The sequence below is a fragment of the Mustela nivalis genome, assembly GCF_964662115.1.
Source record: "Mustela nivalis genome assembly, chromosome: X".
NCBI lineage: Eukaryota > Metazoa > Chordata > Mammalia > Carnivora > Mustelidae > Mustela > Mustela nivalis.
In genome coordinates this window covers 56,276,460-56,292,408 of record NC_139040.1, presented here as the reverse complement: position 1 = coordinate 56,292,408, position 15,949 = coordinate 56,276,460, and the positions used below count along the sequence as shown (strand labels likewise).

The following is a 15,949-nucleotide window of genomic DNA, read 5'->3' as shown; positions in this document are numbered from 1 at the left end:
GTTCCAATCTAATCTAAATTCTCTCAAAGCTAGGCTAACTGAGACAGAAGATAGAATTAGTGATCTGGAGGACAAACAGATAGAAAGGATCAGGAGGAAGCCTGGAACAAAGAGCTTAGAAACCAGGAAAACAGAATCAGGGAAATAAATGATGCCATGAAATGTTCCAACGTCAAAATTATTGGAATCCCTGAAGGGGAGGAGAAAGAAAGAAGTCTAGAAGATATAGTGGAACAAGTTCTTCATGAAAATTTTCCCAATCTCGTGAGTGGAACGAGCATTCATGTACTAGAGGCTGAACGGTCTCCACCCAAGATTATACATTCCAAAAAACATCACGACACCTGATAGTCAAATTGAGGAGTCATAATTGTAGGTACAATCTCTTGAAAGCCACTAGGACAAAGAGGCTCATAACTTACAGAGGAAAGCACATCAGAATAACGTCAGATCTGTCCACAGAGACCTGGCAAGCGAGAAAGGGCTGGCAGGATATATTCAGGGCACTAAATGAGAAGAACATGCAGCCAAGAATAATTTATCCAGCAAGACTGACATTCAAAATGGATGGAGAGATAAAGAGTTTCCAAGACCAGCAAGGCTTAAAAGACTATACAACCACCAAGCCAACACTGCAGGAAATATTAAGGGGGGTTATATAAAGGAGGAAAAATCCTGGGCACCTGGGTAGTTCAGTAGGTTCAGCTGCTGCATTCGGCTCAGGTCATGATCTCAGGGTCCTGGGATTGAGTCCCGGGTCGGGCTCTCTGCTCAGCAGGGAGCCTGCTTCCCTCTCTCTCTCTCTGCCTGCCTCTCTGTCTACTTGTGATCTCTGTCAAATAAACAAAATCTTTGAAAAAATAAAAGACGAAAAATCCTGAGAATAACATTGAACAGAAATATAGAGACAGTCTACAGAAAGAAGGACTGCAAAGGTAACATGATGTAAATAAAAACGTATCTATCAATAATCACTCAATGAGAATGGCCTAAATGTGCCCATAAAATGGCGCAGGGTTGCAGATTGGATAAAATGACAGGACCCATCCATATGCTGTCTTCAAGAGACCCATTTTGAACCTAGAGATAGACCCAGACTGAAGTGAAAGGATGGAGAAGCATCTTTCATGCCAATGGGCCTCAAAAGAAGGCTGGGGTAGCGATTCTCGTATCAGATAAATTAGAGTTCAAACTAAAGACTGTGGTCAGAGATACAGAAGGACACTACATAATCCTTAAAGGGACTATCCACCAAGATGATCTAACAATTGTAAATATCTATGCCCCCAATATGGGAGCAGCCAATTACATAAGAAAACTTTTAATCAAGATAAGGAGTCATATTGATAGGAATACACTAATAGTAGGAGATCTTAACACACCTCTCTCAGAAATAGATCATCGAAGCAGAAAATTAAAAAAGAAACAAGAGCATTGAATGACACATTGGATCAGATGGACCTCATAGATATATACAGAACATTCTACCCTAAAACAACAGAATATTCATTCTTCTCAAGTGCACGTGGAACCTTCTCAAGAATAAACCACATACTGGGTCACAAATAAGGACTCAACCATTACCAAAAGACTGAAATTATTCCCTGCATATTCTCAGATCACAATGCTTTGAAACTGGAGCTCAATCACAAGGAAATTTCAGAAGGAACTCAAACACCTGGAAGCTAAAGACCACCTCGCTTAAGAATGCTTGGATCAACCAGGAAATCAAAGAAGAACTTAAACAATTCATGGAAACCAATGAGAATGAAGACACCTTTGATCCAAAACCTATGGGATACAGCAAAGGCAGTCCTAAGGGGGAAATACATAGCCATCCAAGCCTCCCTCAAAAAAATTGAAAAATCCAGAACACAGCAGCTGTCTCTACACCTTAATGAACTGGAGAATCAACAATAAATCAAACCAACTCCACACATAAGAAGGGAAATCATCAAGATTAGAGCTGAGATCAATGAGGTAGAAACCAGAGATACAGTAGAATGTACCAATGAAATTAGAAACTGGTTTTTGAAAGAATCAATAAGATCGATAATCCATTGGCCACACTAATCCAAAAGAAAAGAGAGAAAGCCCAAATTCATAAAATTATGAGTGAAAAGGGAGAGATCACAACTAACACCAAGGAAGTAGAAACAGTGATCAGAAGTTATTATCAACAGTTATATGCCAATAAGCTTAGCAACCTAGATGAAATGGATGCATTCATGGAAAACTATAAACTTCCAAAATAGAACCAGGAAGAAATCGATAACCTGAATAGACTGATATCTAGTAACGAGATTGAAGCAGTGATGAGAAACCTCCCAAAAAACAAGAGCCCAGGACCTGACGGATTCCCTGGGGAATTCTGCCAAACTTTCAAAGAAGAAATGACACATATTCTCTTGGAGCTGTTTCAAAAAATTGAAACAGAAGGAAAACTTCCAGACTCTTTCTATGAAGCCAGCATTACCCTGATCCCCAAACTAGGCAAAGTCCTTACCAAAAAGGAGAATTTCAGATCAATATCACTGATGAATATGGATGCTATGATTCTTAACAAGATCCTAGCAAACAGGATCCAACAGCAAATTAAAAAGATTATCCACCATGACCAGGTGGGAATCATCCCTGGGCTACAAGGATGGTTCAACATTTGCAATTCAGTCAATGTGATACAACAAATTAATATGAGAAAAGAGAAGAAACACATGGTCCTCTCAATTGATGCAGGAAGAACATTTGACAAAATCCAGTATCTGTTCCTAATTAAAATGCTTCAAAGTATAGGGATAGAGGGAACATTCCTGAAATTCATAAAATCTATCTATGTGTCCTTCCCGTTGAGATCAGGAACACGACAAGGATGCCCACTTTCACCACTCTGCTCAACATAGTATTAGATGTCCTAGCAACAGCAATCAGACAACAAAGAGAAATGAAAGGTATCCAAATTGACAATGAAGAAGTCAAACTCTCTCTCTTCGCAGATGACATGATTCTTTATATGGAAGACCCAAAAGACTTCACCCCCAAACTACTAGAACTCATACAGCAATTCAGCAACGTGGCAGGATACAAAGTCAATGTACAGAAATCAGTGGCTTTCTTATACACTAACAATGAAAATACAGAAAGGGAAATTAGAGAATCGATTCCATTTACTATAGCACCAAGAACCATAAGATACCTGGGAATAAACCTAACTAAAGAGGTAAAGGATCTGTACTCAATGAATTATAGAACACTCATGAAAGAAATTGAAGAAGACACAAAAAGATGGAAGACCATTCCATGCTCTTGATTCAGAAGAATAAACATTGTTAAAATGTCTATACTGCCTAGAGCAATCTATATCTTTAATTCCATTTCGATCAAAATTCCACTGGCATTCTTCAAAGAGCTGTAGCAAATAATCCAAAAATTTGTATGGAATCAGAAGAGACCCCGAATCGCTAAAGAAATGTTGAAAAACACAAATAAAACTGGGGGCATCACGTTACCTGATTTCAAGCTTTACTACAAAGCTGTGATCAGCAAGACAGCGTGGTACTGGCATAAAAACAGACACATAGACCAGTGCAACAGAGTAGAGAGCCCAGATATGGACCCTCAACTTTATGGTCAATTAACATTTGACAATACAGGAAAAAATATACAGTGGAATAAAGACAGTCTCTTCAATAAATGGTGCTGAGAAAACTGGACAGCTATATGTAGAAGATTCAAACTCGACCATTCTCTTACACTGTACACAAAGATAAACTCAAAATGGATAAAAGTCCTCAACGTGAGACAGGAATCCATCAGAATCCTAGAGGAGAGCATAGGCAGTACGCTCTTCGATATCAGCCACAGCAACTTCTTTCAAGATATGTCTACAAAGGCAAAGGAAACAAACTGAAAATAGACTTTTGGGACTTCATCAAAATCAAAAGCCTGTGCACAGCAGAAGAAACAGTCAAAAAAACAAAGAGGCAACCCACGGAATGGGAGGAGATATTTGCAAATGACAGTACAGACAAAAGGTTGATATGCAGCATCTATAAAGAACTCCTCAAACTCAGCACATACAAAACAGACAATTATATCAAAAAATGGGCAGAAGATGAGCAGACACTTCTCCAATGAAGACATACAAATGGCTATCAGACACATGAAAAAATGTTCATCATCACTAGCCATCAGGGAGATTCAAATTAAAACGACATTTAGATATGACCTTACCCCAGTTAGAATGGCCAAAATTAACAACACAGGAAAGAACATGTGTTGGAGGGGATGTGGAGAAAGGCGAAGCCTCTTACACTGTTGGTGGGAAAGCAAGTTGGTTCAGCCTCTTTGGAGAACAGTGTGGAGATTCCTCAAGAAATTAAAAATAGAATTTTCCTATGACCCTGCAATTGCACTCCCGGGTATTTACCCCAAAGATACAGATGAGAAATGATGGGCCATCTGTACCCCAATGTTTATAGCAGCAATGGCCACGGTCGCCAAACTGTGGAAAGAATCAAGATGCCCTTCAGCGAATGAATGGGTAAGGAAGATGGGGTCCATATACACTATGGAGTATTATGCCTCCATCAGAAAGCATGAATACCCAACTTTTGTAGCAACATGGATGGTACTGTAAGAGATTATGCTGAATGAAATAAGTCAAGCAGAGAGAGTCAATTATCATATGGTTTCACTTATTTGTGGAGCATAACAAATATCATGGAGGACAGGGGTAGTTAGAGAGGAGAAGGGAGTTGGGGGAAATTAGAAGGGGAGGTGAACCATGGGAGACTGTGGACTCTGAAAAACTTTCTGAGGGGTTTGATATGGCAGGGTGGTGGGAGGTTTGGGTACTAGGTGGTGGGTATTATTGAGGGCATGGATTGCATGGAGCACTGTGTGTGATGAAAAAATAATGAATACTCTTATGCTAAAAAAATCATGTTCGTTGTCTACTCAAATATAATCTTCAGAAGTTTGAAATTTAGTCAAAGTTTGTCAATAGAATGCTACCCTCCATTTATGTAGCATAATAGTTTTTATAAAATTTTATCTATTATAAATTATGTCTTATATGTATCATATATGATTATTAACACATTGCTGTGAGAATTTTTAATGAGAGAGATATCCTCTAAGGTATTTGTGTTTCAGGATAACAGGTGCTCATTGTAAATTTTATTTGTGGTGGGGCTGGAGTAGTTCAGTCTTTAAATGCTTTAGAGAGCACTACAAGCATACTTAAAATTTTGAGAATAATTCCATTTGGGGGAACCATAGTTCATAATTCATACTAGAGTGTCAAAAAGTAACACCACTGAATCAATCTTATAATTTTAGATTAGCTTGGACCTTTAGTTACCACTTACCTTCACAGATGTTAATAAAACAAAAAATAACTTGCTAGATTATCTATGTATATTGCCTTATTTAAACCTCTAAATTTACTTAGTTTTGAGGTTCTTGGTCCTATAAAGCCCTTGGGGGTACGAAGAGACATATAACTACTGACAAAGAGCCTACATTTTATTTTTACTTATTTTTTAAAAAGATTTTATTTATTTATTTGAGGGAGAGTGTGAGCGTGACTGAAGGGTGGAAGGGTAGGGGTTGAGGGAGAGAGAAAAGCGGGCTCCCCACTGAACAGGGAGCCTGCCTTGGGGCTCCATACCAGGACCCTGGGATCATAACCGGAGCTAAAGCCAGATGCTTAACTGACTGAGCCACCTAGTATTCCTTTGTCATATCCCGACAAGGTAGATAATAGCCCAATTGCTTTCCTATATTTAGCACACATATATGTTGTGTTATATATGTGTGTATAAAAGTGAGCTGTTTGGTGTTTTCTTTTAAATTCAGTTACTGATTTTGAAAACTATTTGTCTAATCCTGATGACCATGCTGACTAAAGTTGAATTATGCTAGTCTGTTGTGCCGTTTTTGGAGGATTTTTTTAAGTGTAAATTTGTGTAACTCTTATATTCCCTATATATGTTTTTTTAAAAATTTTATATTTCTTTACTTTTTATTTCAGATAAACTTTTGACACTTTCAGGTGTTATTCAGTAATACTTATCATTATTGAGTGTTTAGAAATTCCAAAATAGTTTAGTTCATTCATATATCATAATTAAAACACCCAGTGCTTTATTAATGCTTTAACATTAATATTCTATAATTTAATAATATAGTAAAAGCCATATGTATCCAAGCCACACTAAGCTGGGTAGTTATTTGTTCTGGCTAACTTAAGATAGGCCTTATTAGTGCTTGAGCTTTAATTTTGATGAAGATTATAATTCACATGTACCAGGTACTTCCCATTCATCTTAAACTGTCTTTACTAAACTTTGCCAGTTGTAATATGCTGTATGCTATAACGGATATTCTTTTTTTTTTTTTAAGATTTATTTATTTATTTGACAGAGATCACAAGTAGGCAGAGAGGCAGACAGAGAGAGAGGAGGAAGCAGGCTTCCTGCTGAGTAGAGAGCCCGATGTGGGGCTCCATCCCAGGACCCTGGGATCATGACCTGAGTCGAAAGCAGAGGCTTTAACCCACTGAGCCACCCAGGCGCCCCTATAACTGATATTCTTAAAGAATAACAGTGTGAAGTATGCAAATGCAAACATAGTGAACTTGAATGGGTATTGAACACAGACATAACCTTAGAATTAATGTTATATTAAAAGGTTTCTGGTGTCATTTTGTATTATATATGTATATATATGTTTATTGATATTTATGTATATAAATTATATATACATATTATCTATTTTCTTAGCTTTGTGGGCGATGTAACATGCTCAATAAACAAAACAATCTTTTCCTAAGTGTTTTTCTGTCCTCCAAAGGTCACTGCTGATATTTGCTTCCTTTTACATCGAAAATATTAGTATGCCTTGTGCACCATTAACAAAATACTTTCTCGGGGCGCCTGGGTGGCTCAGTGGGTTAAGCCGAAGCCTTCGGCTCGGGTCATGATCTCAGGGTCCTGGGATCGAGTCTTGCATCTGGCTCTCTGCTTGGCAGGGAGCCTGCTTCCCTCTCTCTCTCTCTGCCTGCCTCTCCATCTACTTGTGATTTCTGTCAAATAAATAAATAAAATCTTAAAAAAAAATACTTTCTCATGCATAGTAGGCATTCAAAAATACTATTTACTCCTTTACTGTTACTGATGTATTAGAGCACTAATACTATTTTATAAGCACATTCATCTTCATATTCCTTAACTTTTGCAGATGTGCTACAGGTCACTACTTTCTCTTAGTGTTCTTCAGTATTTAATTTCCAGGGAAAGACCATATGCTATACAGCATTTAAAATGGCATATTTATTTTTATTTTTAAAAAAATTTTTTACATTTCCTTTCAGCATAACAGTATTCATTGTTTTTGCACCACACCCAGTGCTCCATGCAATACATGCCCTCCTTAATACCTACCACCTGGCTCCCCCAACCTCCCACCCCCTGCCCCTTCAAAACCCTCAGGTTGTTTTTCAGTGTCCATAGTCTCTCATGGTTCACCTCCCCTTCCAGTTTCCCTCAACTCTCTTCTCCTCTCCATCTCCCCATGTCCTCCATGTTATTTGTTATGCTCAAGCTCAACACACACAAAACAGATAATCATATCAGAAAATGGGCAGAATATATGAACAGACACTTCTCCAGTGAAGACCTATGAAGGGCTATCAGACACAGGAAAAAATGTTCATCATCACTAGCCATCAGGGAGATTCAAATTAAAACCACATTGAGATACTACCTTACACCAATTAGAACAGCCAAAATCAGCAAGACAGGCAACAACATGTGTTGGAGAGGATGTGGAGAAAGGGGAACCCTCTTACACTGTTGGTGGGAATGCACGTTGGTTCAGCCACTTTGGAGAACAATGTGGAGATTTCTCAAGAAATTAAAAATAGAGCTTCCCTTTGAACCTGCAATTGCACTACTGGGTATTTACCCCAAATACAGATGTAGTGAATAGAAAGGCCATCTGTACCCCAATGTTTGTAGCAGCAATAGCCACGGTTGCCAAAGTATGGAGAGAACCAAGATGCCCTTCAATGGACAAATGGATAAGGAAGATGTGATCCATATGCACTATGGAGTTTTATGCCTCCATCAGAAAGGATGAATAGCCAACCTTTGTAGCAATATGGATGGGACTGGAAGAGATTATGCTGAGTGAAATAAGTCAAGCAGAGAGAGTCAATTATCATATGGTTTTATTTATTGGCATCTTTATTTAAAAAAAAAAAAAGGGCAGACCAAAAAACGGGCTCTTAACTATAGAGAGCAAACAGAGGATTACCAGAGGGTAGGTGGGTAGGGTAATGGGTGAAATAGGTGAAGGGGATTAAGAGTACACTTACCTTGATGAACACTGAGAAATATATGAAATTGTTGAGTAGCTATACTGTACACTTGAAACTAATACAACACTGTTAACTATACTGGAATTAAAATAAAATAATATTTTAAATAAAAAAATAAAATGGATTTTTATCCTTTGCAAATATCTTCTCCCATTCAATACGTTGCCTTTTTGTTTGTTGATAGTTTACTTTGCCTTGCAAAAGTTTTTATTTTGCTATAGTTCCAATAAGTTTGCATTTGCTTTTGATTCCCTTTCCTGAGGAAATACCTAGAAAAATGCTTCTATGGCCAATGTCAAAGAAATTACTGCTTATGTTTTCTTCTAGGAATTTTATGGTTTCTGGTCTCACTTTAGATCTTTTTTTTTTTTTTAAGATTTTATTTATTTATTTGACAGAGATCACAAGCAGGCAGAGAGGCAGGCAGAGAGAGAGGAAGGGAAGCAGGCTCCCCACTGAGCAGAGAGCCCGATGTGGAGCTCCATCCCAGGACCCCAGGATCATGACCCAAGCCGAAGGCAGAGGCTTTAACCCACTGAGCCACTTAGGCACCCCTCACATTTAGATCTTTAATCCATTTTATTTTTATGTATGGTATAAGAAAGTGGTCCATTTCCATTGGTTCCCATGTAGCTGTCCCATTTTCCCAGCACTCTTTGTTGAAGAGACTGTCTTTATCCCATTGTGTATTTTTGCCTCCTTTGTCATAGTTTAACTGAACAACAACAACAAAAAAATGTGAGTTTAATTTCTGGACTCTCTGTTCTGTTCCAATGATCTGTGTCTGTTTTTGTGCCACTAGCATACTGTTTTTTACTACTACAGGTGTGTAGTAAATCTAGAAATATGGAATTATGGTACCGCCAGCTGTGTAGCAGTTCTTAAAATTTGGGATTGTGATACCTCCAGCTTTGTGCTTTTTCAACATTGCTTTGGCTATTCAAGGTATCTTGTGGCTCCATTCAAATTTTAGGATTATTTGTTTTAGGTTTTATAAAAAATGCTATTAGTATTTTGACAGGAATTGCATTAAATCTGTAGATAGCTTTATGTAGTATGGACTTTTTAACAGTATTTATTCTCCCAGTATGTGAACATGGAATATGTTCCCATTTGTTTGTGTCATCTTCAGTGTCTTTCACCAGAACTTTATAGTTTTTAGAGTAGATGTCTTTTACCTTCTTAGTTAATTTATTCCTAGGTATTTTGTTATTTTGGGTCCATTTGTTATTGGGATCCCTTTCTTAATTTCTCTTTCTGCTGCTTCATTATTAGTGTATAGAAATGCAACAGATTTCTGTATATTAATTTTGTATCCTGTGACTTTGCTGAATCATCTATCCATTCTAGTTTGGTGGAGTCTTTACTTTGGTGTTGTCTTTGGGGTTTTCTATATATGGTATCAATATGCAAAGAGTGGAAATTTTATTTCTTCCTTACCAGTTTGGAAGCCTTTTATTTCTTTTTGTTGTCTGATTGATTGAATTTCCAGTACTGTGTTGAATAAAAGAGGAGAGAACAGACATCCTTGTCTAGTTCCTGATCTTAGGGTAGTGAGATCTCAGTTGTCACTGTTGAATATGATATTAGTTGTGGATTTTGCATGTAAGGCCTTTATTATATTGAGGTGTGTTCCCTCCAAACCTACCTTGTGGAGAGTTTTTATCATGAATGGATGTTGTACTTTTTTCAAATACTAATTTGAAAAAATATATGCACTTTTTTGTTTATTGCAACATTATTTATAAGTCAAGGTGTAGAAGCAACCCAAGTTTCCGTCCATAGAATAAGGAAGATATGGGGTATACAGACACACACACACACACACACACACACACAGAATGAAATATTACTTAGCTATTAAAAAAATGAACTCTTGCCATTTGCAACAACATGGTTGGATCTCGAGGGCATAATGCTAAGTGAAATAAGTCAGTCATATGATTTCACTCCTGTGTGGAATTTAAGAAACAAAACAAATGAACAAAGAAAAAAAGGAAGAAACAGACTTAAATATGGAGAACAAACTGGGATGCCAGAAGGGAGATGGGTGAGAGAGTGTGTGAGATAGGTGAAGGAGATTAAGAGTAAACTTATCATGATGAACACTGAGTAATAGAATTTTTGAGTCATTGTATTTAGTTGAAACTAATTTAAAGCTGTGTATTAATTATACTTAAATAAAAAATAAAATGGCATTTTAACTTTTTAAGTTTTAATTTTTTAATTTTAATTTTTTTAAGGATTTTATTTATTTGACAGAGATCATAAGTAGGCAGAGAGGCAGGCATCGAGAGAGAGAAGGAGCAGAGAGCCCAATGTGGGGCTTGATCCCAGGACCCCTGGGATCATGACCTGAGCTGAAGGCAGAGGCTTTAACCCACTGAGCCACCCAGGTGCCCCTTAATTTTAATTTTTAGAAAAATTTTTAAAGAAGATTGTTTAACAGAGAATGAGCAGGGGGAGGGGCAGAGGGAAAGAATTTTCAAGCAGACTCCCTACTCAGCGTGGGGGTCCCATATGGGGCTCGATCTTGCAACCAATGAGATCATGACCTCAGCTTAAACCAAAAGTCAGATGCTTAACTGAGTGACCAGACACCCCTAAACTGGCCTTTTTCTTAAGATTTATTTATTTATTTATTTATTTTTATGAGAGAGAGTTCAGGGGGAGGCTCAGAGGGAGAGATAGAGAGTCTGAAGCAGACTCCATGCTGAGTGTGGAGCCCAATGTGGGGCTTGATCTCATGACCTTGAGATTACAGCCTGAGCTGAAACCAAGAGTTGGATGCTTAACTGACTGCGCCCGCCAGGTGCCCCAAATGGTGCCCCTAAAATAGGCATCTTGCTGGCACAGTTAAGCATCGGCCTTCAGTTTGGGTCATGATCCCAGTGTCCTGGGACCAAACCCCACTTGGGGGGGCGGTCTCTGCTCAGCAAGGAGCCTGCTTCTCCCTCTTCCTCTGATTGCTGCTCCACCTGCTTGTGTGCACCCTCTCTCTTTCTCTTTCAAATAGGTAAATAGTTATTTTTTAGAAAATGGCATTTTAAATGGTAGACAACAGAGCAAAGAGATGGAAGAACCTCGGTTTTTCATTAAGTCACTGAAATCACTCAATGTGAAAGTTCTGCCTACTTCTAGACTTCCTCTTATATGGGAGAATAATATTTCATCATTGTCAAAGCCTGTTTGAGTTTGGGATACCAAAACTTCAGCCAAAAGAATCCTAAGTGATACCTACTATATTGGACTGCTCTGAAGATTAAAAAGCTTATGAGTGTAAAGCACCTGCCACATAGTAAGTGTTCCTTAAACAAAGTAAACCCTGTCTTCAGAGATCCCTTATATTTTGAGGGACATTATATTCAGGTGTAGCACCGGTACCATTACCAGATTGGTGAGCTATTCCATCATCCATTTATAGCTTTATTGTTTGTTTGTTTGTTTTCTTAGCTATAGCATATGCATCTGCTACGACTTTCTTTCTACTTTAATTCTTTATTATCCCATGTATTTTTTGTTACTTCTCCCACTTGGTTTTTGTATGATAAATCAAAACTTGCCAAAACACAGCTAGCCAATTGGAATATCCTTGCCTATAATACTATAATACTCAGCTCTTTAGTTCTTCTCCCTTTTTGTTGGTTGCTGGATATTGAGGAACAGCTTTTTGGCTACAAGAGATTCTGAAATATGAGATCTTGTTTCTTTTTCCCCTCCCCATATTTTAGAATTCCTCTAGATATCTAAAAGTTCTAGATAGCTAAGATCATACTGTAATGTATAATAAGCATGGTAAGCATACTGTAATGTATAATAAGCATGTATAATAAGCATTTCTAAAAGCTGAAAGAAATTTAATCTTCTTACATTGGAGTCATACTATGTGTCTTAGTTAGATCTGGCTACTATAACAAAATGTAGACTGAGTGGCTTAAGTGACATTTATTTCTCACAGTTCTGGAGATTGGGATATCCAAGATCAGGATGCCAGCAGATTTGATTCTTCAATGAGGGCTGCCTTCCTGGCTTGCAGACCACCACTGTCAAGTTGTATGCTCATGTGATACATTTTTGTACATGCTTACGAGAAAGAGAGTTCTTACCTCTCTTCCTCTTATTACAAAGAGACTAATCCCCTTGTAGGGGCTCCACCCTAGTGACTTCTTCTAGACCTAATTGCCTATCAAAGGCCCTACCTTATAATACCATCACATTAGGGGTTTAAGGCTTCAATGTATGAATTTGGGGGGATACAAACATTCAATCAGTAACACCTTGCATGTTTTTAAATTTAAATAAAATTTTGGAGGGCCTGGGTGGTTCAGTCAGTTAAGTGTCCAACTCTTAATTTTGGCTCAAGTCATGATCTCAGGATCCTGAGATCAAGGCCCACAATGGGCTCTGTGCTTAGTGGGGAGTCTGCTTCTCACCTCCTTTCCCTCTGTCCCTCCCTCTGCATGTGTATGCTTTCTTTCTTTCTCTAAAATCAGTCTTTAAAAATGTCTCTTTATTTTACAGTGCAGTATTCATTTATTCATTCATGAAGTGAAATTCAGTGATTCATCACTTACATACAAAACCCAGTGTTCATCATAACAAGTGCCCTCCTTAATACCCATCACACTGCAGCCCATTCCCCACCAACCTTCCTCTATCAACAATTTGTTCTGTTATCAGAAGAGTCTCTTAAGCTTTGCTTCCCTCTCTCCTTTTTTTATTTCCCCCTTCTCATATGTTCATCTGTTTTCTTCCTTAAATTCCACATTGAGTGAGAGCATGTGGTATTTGTCTTTCTTTGACTTATTTTACTTAGCATAACACATTCTAGCTCCACCCAAGTCATTGCAAATGGCAAGATTTCATTCTTTTTTGATGGCTAAGTAATATATATTATTTTGGGGATTGGGCTAGATGTGTGATGGGTATTAAAGAGGGCACTTGTAATAGCTTGAAATCTAGAGTCATGATACCTCCAAGTTTGTTTTTCAGGATTGGTTTGGCAGTTTGGGGCCTTTCATGGTTCCACACATATGGAGGATGGTTTGTTCTAGCTCTGTGAAAAGTGCTGGTTTTGTTTTGATGGAGATTGCATTAAATGTATAGATTGCTTTGAGTAGTATAGCCATTTAAAAAATGTTTGTTCTTCCAATCCGTGAACATGGAATGCTTTTCCATTTCTTTGTGTCTTCTTCAATTTCTTTCCTAATTGTTTTATAGTTTTGAGAGTATAGATCATTTATTTCTTTATTAGATTTATTCCTAGTTATCTTATTTTTTTTTGCTATAGTTACAAATGGGATCAATTCCTTGATTTCTTTATCTGCTGCTTTGTTACTGATGTATAGAAGTGCAACTGATTTTTGCACATTGGTTTTGTATCCTGTGACTTTGCTGAATTCATGTATGAGTTCTACCAATTTTTTTTATGAATTACTTCTACATTTCTACATAATATCATGTACTGTGCAAATACTGAATGTTTGACTTATTCCTTGTCAATTTGGATTCCTTTTATTTCTTTTTGTTGTGGGATTACTGAGGCTAAGACTTCTAGTACAATGTTAAATGGTAATCGTGAGAGTGGACATCCTTGTCTTGTTCCTGACAGTAGGGCTCTCAATATTTCCCCATTGAGGATGATATTAGATGTGGTTCTTTTGCATGTGGCTTTATGATATTGAGGTATGTTCCATCTATCCCTACTTTCTTGAGTGTTTTTATCAGGAAAGGAGGAGTATTTTGTCAGATGCTTTTTCTGTATCTATTGACAGGATCCTTTTTTTATGAAAGGTCCTTTTTTTAATTAATGTGGTATATCACATTGATTTTTTTTTGTTTTGTTTTTAGGAATATTGCACCACCCCTGAATCCTAGGAATAAATCACACTTGGTCATGGTAAATAATTCTTTTACTGAACTGTTGAATTCAGTCTGTTAGTATTTTATTGAGAATTTTTACATGTTCATCAGGGATATTGCCCTGTAATTCTCCTTTATAGTTGGGCCTTTGTCTTGTTTTGGAATCAAGGTAATGCTGGCTTTGTAGAATGGGTTTGGAAGTTTTCCTTCCATTTCTATTTTTTGGAACAGTTTGAGAAAAATAGGTATTAACTCTTCTTTAAATGTCTGGTAGAATTCCCCTGAGAAGGCATCCAGCCTGGGACTTATGTTTATTAGGAAATTTTTGATTACTGATTCAGTTTGTTTGCTGTTATGGGTCTGTCCAAATTTTCTATTTCTTCCTGTTTCAGTTTTGGTAGTTTGTAAGGTTTTAGGAGTTTGTCCATTTCTTCCATGTTTCCCAGTTTGTTGGTGTGTAATTTTTTTATGGTAATCTCTTAAAATTGTTTGTGTTTTGTGGTATTGGTTGTGATCTTTCCTCTGTCATTCATGATTTTATCTATTTTGGTTCTTTCTCTTTTTTTGATACATCTAGCTAGGGGTTTATCAATTTTAATTCTTACAAAGAAGCAGCTCTTAGTTTTTTTAATCTGTTTTACTGTGTTTTTGTTGTTCTTGTTTCTATATCATTTATTTCTTATCTTATCCTTATTATTTTACTTCTTCCTCTGGCTTTAGGCTTTATTTGCTGTTCCTATTCTGTCTCCTGTAGGTGTAAGGTTAGGTTTATGTATTTGAGATTTTTTCAACTTGCTTCTTGAGGTAAGCCTGTACTATAATATACTTCCTTCTTAGGACTGCTTTTGCTGCATTCCAAAGGTTTTGGGATGTCATGCTTTCATTTTCTGTTGCTTCCATGTATTTTTTAAAAAAAATCAGGAAAGGAGGAGTATTTTGTTTCCTGGTTAACCCATTCCTTTTTTAGTGGAATAATTTCCATGTATTTCATGTGTTTCTAATTTTTTTTCCTTGTGGTTGACTCCCAGTTTCATAGTGTTGTGGTCTAAAATTTGCATGGTATGATCTCAATCTTTTCATGCTGGTTGAAACACGATTTGTGACCCAGTAAGTGATCTGTTCTGGACAGTGTTTCCTGTGCATGCTTTTTGAGTGCATAGGAATGTATACTCTGGTGCTTCAGGATGAAATGTTCTGAATACATCCTTTAAGTCTATCTGATCCAGTGTGTCATTCAAAGCCATTGTTTCTTTGTTGATTTTCTGCTTAGATGATCTGTCCTTTGCTGTAAATGGGGTGTTACAGTCCCCTACTATAATTGTATTATCATCAATGAGTTTATTTATGTTTGTTTGTAATTGATTTATGTATTTGGGTGCTCCCAATTTAGGGCCATAAAAATTAATAATTGTTAGATCTTCTTGAGGTAAGCCTGTACTTCCTTCTTAGGACTGCTTTTGATTGATAGACCTCTTCATTATGATTAATGCCCTTCTTCATCTCTAGTTACAGTCTTTATTTTAAAATCTAGTTTGTCTGATAACCAATATTGCTACTCTGGGTTTCTTTTGATGTCCATTAGCATGATCAATTGCTCTTCATCCCCTTACTTTCACTCTCCAGGTGTCTGTGGGTCTAAGATGAGTCTTTTGTAAGTTGTCTATTGATCAGTTTTGTTTTCCTATCCAGTCTGATACCCTGTGT

General features: G+C 37.2%; 1 protein-coding gene across 6 annotated transcripts in view; it reads left to right on the top strand.

Moving 5' to 3' along the window:
• The window catches only part of APOOL (apolipoprotein O like), a 144,262-nt gene that overhangs the window by 21,578 nt on the left and 106,735 nt on the right, over window positions 1-15,949 (top strand). The window contains exon 1 of one of the 6 annotated variants that reach the window (XM_082715987.1): window positions 14,239-14,282. The exons of the other annotated variants lie outside the window; for them this stretch is intronic. Coding sequence (XP_082572113.1) covers window positions 14,280-14,282 — 3 coding nt within the window. The 5' untranslated portion in view covers window positions 14,239-14,279. Of the gene's footprint in view, window positions 1-14,238; window positions 14,283-15,949 lie in introns of those variants that run through there. 6 annotated transcript variants of the gene reach the window in all.